The 6300-nt window shown below is 29.5% G+C and overlaps 1 protein-coding gene across 1 annotated transcript; it reads left to right on the top strand.

The window, feature by feature from the left end:
- Positions 1-347: 347 nt before the first annotated feature.
- On the top strand, positions 348-692 carry LOC107164673 (uncharacterized). Its single transcript, XM_015512581.1, has one exon. It carries the CDS (start codon positions 348-350, stop codon positions 690-692), a length of 345 nt encoding a protein of 114 aa, XP_015368067.1.
- Positions 693-6300: the final 5608 nt, after the last annotated feature.

The raw sequence follows: 6300 nt of genomic DNA, 5'->3' as shown, positions 1-6300 counted from the left end.
AAATAAGACCAATGACCAATACATTTTATAAGTATGTTTTCCCATCTCGGATTTGTGCGTGGAAAAATATTGATAGGAAGTGTAGTAATTGGCTGTGGAGTTAGTCTGAGAGATGGATGATTAGTACTAGCCGGACAGTGGGTGCGGTAGCCGTTTCATCAATCACATGCGTAGGCGTATCCAACGTCCGTGATGTCAACGGTGTAGAGAAAGAATCACAGATTTAGAAGGTTGATTACGAAGAATCGGTTTAAAGTGAGACATGGTTTGTGGAATATAGGAACGCTGATGGGTAGATCCAGAGGATCAGCTTTCAGATAAAGTGATGAGTGATTGTAGTGAAAGTGATGGTGGAAGAAAAGGTATGGAATATAGTTAGCGCATATGCTCCACAAATAGGATTTGAGGTAAGTCAGAAAGAAGAGTTTTGTAGGGAAATGGATGGAGTAATACAGAGAATATCAGAAGCGGAAGAGATTAGGATTGGTGGTGACGTGAATAGTCATGTGGGTTGTGATAGAACTGGCTTCAATAGAGTACACGGAGGGTATAGATTTGGTCTCGGAAATGATAAAGGAGGAAAGGTGCTTGATTTCTCAACAGAGTGTAATTTGGCAATTCTGAACACAAATTTTAGGAATAGAGAAGAACATTATGTTACCTTAAAAGTGGAAGGAATAAGTCTCAAATAGATTATTTTATGGTGAGAAAAAGTTCGAATACGAGACAGTGTAAGGTTTGCAAAGTATTTCCAATAGAAAGTGTAACAACACAGCACAGACTTATGGCTATGGAGATCTGGTACAATATAAAGAGGTTGACAAGAAGGGAGAAAGTAAAGAAGGAATCATGAATTAAGCGATGGAAATCATATGGTGAGAATGAAAAACCATTCACACAGAAGATGAGAGAGATTGATAGTGTAAATGTAGAAGAGAGTATAAACGAAATGTTGGAAAGTGAAGCGGATAATAATAGTGTGGCTAAGGAAGTGTTAAGTGAAAGCAGAGCTAAAATGCTAGAAGATAAACAAACATGGAGGTTGGAAAAGAAAGTGTAAGCCATAATTTCAAAGAAAAAAAATCCTAGTATGAATTTTGGAAAAAATCTAGGAGAAGAGAGAATCTGTTTGAGTACAAAAATGTGTGTAAGGCAGCCAAAAAATCAATAAGTAAAACAAAATAAGAAATAGAATTAAGTACATCAGGAGATTTATGCGATAGAAGAATCCCAATCAGGTGAAAATTTAAATTTTATAAGACCGTATAAGTCCGGTGAAATCTGTAAGACCAGTATTTAACGAGATATGCGTGTGGAAATATGTTCACAAACTGTTAATTATCAAATACAAAGATTTGGTTTACGGCTGCACTTTTAAATTGTCGAGCAGTAAGTCCGAAAAAAAGCTCAAAATGGTCTTGACTCAATCTGTACATTGGTAAACTTTCAATGCAGTTATTATCTATCAACTATGTTTTTAATTTCAACATGCTATTAAATCATATTAAGAAACCCAAAAAAACAGTTTTTCTTTGTGAATTTAAAAGGAGTTCTCCATTTGGATATTTCAAACCTTCAAAATGTGAAAAAATATAGTTTTTAAAATCTTCAATTTCACAATAATTGAATTTACAAAGGGCTTTTTTTTACCGGTAGACTTAATATTTCTTGAATTAAGTACACCAAAACCATCGTTAATAATTCTTATAAAACGTATAGTACCATCACAATCTTCAAAATCATTTAAATTTAAATTAGTCTTACAGAAAAATAATGCATCAGCCAGGAAATGTAAAATTAGTCTTTAAGCTAGATATTCTTAGATCACAACCAAAGTTTTTGACCATTGTCATGTTTGAAGGACAGCCGTCAAATGTGAGACTAACAACTTTAACACCAGTTGAATGAATTTGCTCTAGGCATTGTTCAACAAGATTACCTTTTAGATCCGTGAAGTTGGCCGCATAATGTGAAAATTTTTGCCTTAAATTTTGTCAAAAATTTGTAAGTCATTTGTAAGTTTCAGTAAGCATAAATTCGAAATTTGTAACTACAGCCGTTATCAATTATCCACAAAAACTTAAATCACGGCTAACTTCCGCGAAACTTGGCCGTTTTGGCATATCAAAGTTTTTGAAAGTGTCAAACTGTTCTGCGCAATTTGTAAGTATTTGTAAGCACGAATTTTAAATTTGTAAGTAATTCCCCACCTAATTATCCTTAAAAAGAAGTTGGCCGTGCTTTATCGAGCTTTTTCAACTTTGACCGTGCCAAACTATCCTGCGCAATTTGTAAGTATTTGTAAGCACAAATTTTAAATTTGTAAGTAATTCCCCACCTAATTATCCTTAAAAAGAAGTTGGCCGGGATTTATCGAGCTTTTTAAACTTAGACTGTTCCAAACGGATACCCATCGAGTTGATTATACAATTTATTGTTGATACTTAATTTTCCAAATTGCCCAAATGCTATCGAAATGTCACAATATTAATCAAATAACGCATTGGTTGTCAGAATGGTCAGCTAATATCAAAATTCCAAAAATCATTGTATGTGACCATTCAATGGCATTGTTGGGAGCTATTGCAAGATCATTAGCAGGAGAAATCAACTTAAAATCGTACATAGATAAGTTATTTTCAGTATCAACGTTTCAATCAAATCTAAATCTGAAAACATCCATTCGGATCGATTATGCTCATGTAATGAAATTTTTGAGTAATTGGAAATGTTTTACTGGAAAAGGAACAGCAGTGAAAAAATTCTATCTTACGCTCATGTCCAGACTAATCATGTGTACGTCTTTAAAAACCGCTGAGAGCCTAATTGAAAGTATTTTAATTACATCAAATAGCATATTTGAAGGCCACGATGAAAAAAATAATGAACTTGCAAGTGAAACAGCAAAATTATACTTGAAACAATCAATAGCTGGGATGGATGAAATTTATATAAGTGATAATGATGATGATGATGATAATAACCTGATCTTGTCTCAAGACATTCCTCATGATGAAAATGAAGATGGGTGTTTAAAAACATGGATTGACTCAATAAAAGAAAAATCCATGGTAAATTACGTTGTTTCGTCAACCAATTGTATTTATGAAAAAGATCATTTCCATTATTTACCTGACTTTTCCACTTCGTTGGTCAAATTATTGAGAACATACCCACTATGGTCAACGATAATAATTAAATATTTTAATATTAATAAATTAACTGCATCATCATCTTCTGTAGAAACCTACTTCAACGATTTAAAAAACAGATCTTTTTATAACGACAATCTACCTCTACGTGTTGATAAATTTGTTTGTAAGCACATTAAAGAAATATATGGAATGTTAAAAATAGCAAAACATGACGAAATATTTACAAAAAAAATAGAAATTGCTGATGAGATTGAAACACAAATAACTGAAGCAAATACTGACAAAGATGAAATATTAAAAAAATCAGTAGTATCATCGGAACAATTTTCAGAAGAAATAGGTGTCAAAGTTGAAACTATTGACTTGGAGTACACTGCACCATCAAAAGTCTATGAAAACTGGAAGGGGTTGGGTGAGAAAAAAAAGAAGAGAACATCTTATTATGCTGCACCAAATCCAGAAATTATGCATATCGAACACACAAAAAAAAATTTAAATAGCATTAATCAAAAATGGAAATTTTGAAAATAAAACCAAAACGACAAAATTAAATGGTGAGTCTATAATTTTAACAAACACTTGTCCATATGACTCTATTATTCAAGCTATATCATGTGCATATTGTGATAGCCAAGATTACAGTACCCACATTGATGCTATATTTAATTCTGTAGTTATTTACCGTATTATAAAATATTTAGTTACCGAGGGCTACTCAAAGAGTTTTAAATTAGAACGTGTTGATTTACTTAAGAATATATGCCCATCAGCAACTTTGGTCAATAATATGATTTCAATTAACTGTTCGGGAAATATATCAACAGCATATGAAAAAATATGTGAAGGACTTGAAAGTGTAACAGAATATTATAAATGCAGTGAATGCAATTTTGAATGGAACAATAAAAAAAAAGTAATCTACTTAGTTATACAGAACATCAATGAGTTGGAACGAAAATTAGAAACATATTTTCATGATAATATTAAATGCAGAAATTGTTTTCATCAGAACGAATTATCCGTGGACATTGGGAAACAAATATTTATAGATTGTGATTTAATAAGAGCATCAATTACGGAGTTACCTATCGTCTTAAATTTAAAAACTAAATTAACATTAAGATCTGCCATCATATATAGTGGAACACCAAACACTATTGGCCACTACTACGCTGTTTGTCGAAGAAATGATGGAGCATGGGAGACATACAATGACATGCAAAATAAAGTAACAGTTGCAAGAACAAGCGTGTCTCACAATTTTAACGCATTCATCTATACAATTTAAATTTTAAGGTGAAACATGTTAATAAACTATAAACAATAAAACTATAAATTTATATATTGTATACATTTTGTATATTATAGATCAATAAAGATCAATACAGGGAAAATATTTAAAAAGTTAAAATAAAAGAAGTCAAAGAAAAATGTTTTTTTAATTTTCATTTATCAACCATTATTATTATAATATCTAAAACAATGATAAATAATTTAATTAAAATTGCACACATCCATTGCAGTAACCTACCACTTAACACTAAACAGTTTAGTGGTACCATTGATTATAGAATAGACAGATAGACCATGCTATAGGGATTTTCGGTGACTACAATTTTAATTATGATAGCTGCCGGTAGGTAGCGTTGTATGAATTAATTTTATATTATTACTACTGACGGCGAATAACATATTCCTAGACCGGTTTGAGGTAGTGACAGAAAAAGCGATAAGCCTATTAATGACTTTATCATGGATAAACCTATATTTATTATTTTCTGAGCATTGCGCTATGATTGCCACTATCGCTAAATAGTATATTCACAAAATTGTTAATTGTTATGTCGAATTCTACTACAGAAAGCAATAATTAATTAATTTCATTACGAAAGATCAATTTTGTTTGGAATGTTACGATTCAGTAAAATCTGCTTTGGGCGGAAATATTTAATTGAACATTACATACTATACTAGATTTACCAAGTTTTAAAAATAAAGCAAATCTTTAACCATATTGTAATTTTTAATTTTATTGTATTTTCATACTTTATAAAATACATTGTTTTGTATTTTTGTGTTCAAATTTTAAAATGAATAAAAACTCAATAACAACATAAATAATATACATAATATTAAATTATTAATATAATTTATAAATAAAATAATAGTTGTGTTTTGTTATTATAAGTACATACTGAATGTGTTAAGTTTAAAAACCAACTATAAGTCTATATAATATGATGAAAAACGATTCTGAGTGAAGATATACCAAGATTGCTAAACTGGATTAGAAATAAAATACTAGGTTTAAAGAATAAAAAAATTGTCTTTATTATTAAAAAAACACAAAATAAGGGTAAAATACATTTATACATTTATATTGAAGCATAATTATTAGAATAAAAGTAAATTGTGATGTTTGTTGGTTCTGAAAAGAACCGTTTAATAAAATTGAAACAAATAGTCTTAAAAAAGACTATTTAAAAATTTAATGCTAAGTCCTGAAAAGAACTGTTTAATAAGAACTGTTTAATGTAGTTGATGTGAATTGTCCTAAAAAAGAAAGTTTAATGTAATTGATGCAAATAGTCCTGAAAAGAACTATTTAATGTAATTGATCCTTAGTCCTGAAAAGAACTATTTAATGTAGTTGATGTGAATTGTCCTAAAAAGGACAGTTAAGACTGCTTCTATATTGTTTTATGCAAATAGGTACAAGGTCAGAACAAGAAAAAATGTATTTAATTTATTTAAATATGGTTTAATATTTTTAATTTAGAAAGTTTTGCTAATTTTGAGGTAGTTGAAAATAATTTTGTTTTATTAAATATTTTACAAATTAAAAGTTGTTCAATTATGTACATTTTATGATCTATGCAGTTTGTCAATGATTCATCAAGCCATTTTTTAATTGTATTATTATTTTTTAAGCACTCAGTTAGTTGAAATTTTATTTTATTTTTATGCAAATAGTTTTTATAATTGCTTTCAAAAATATTTAAAATTTTATTTACTACATTATTTAAGCTATTTGATGGTGCTTTAAGTCCACTTTCATTATCAATTGAAGTATAATTTTTATTAAGAAGATGCAACTGCTTTTTATCATTTAAGTTTTTATCAACAAATAGTTCAGTGTTGACAT

This window comes from Diuraphis noxia, unplaced genomic scaffold (genome assembly GCF_037042655.1).
Source record: "Diuraphis noxia isolate RWA-SAM2 unplaced genomic scaffold, SU_Dnox_SAM2 contig0001, whole genome shotgun sequence".
NCBI lineage: Eukaryota > Metazoa > Arthropoda > Insecta > Hemiptera > Aphididae > Diuraphis > Diuraphis noxia.
This window is presented reverse-complemented; position numbering and strand designations above follow the sequence as displayed.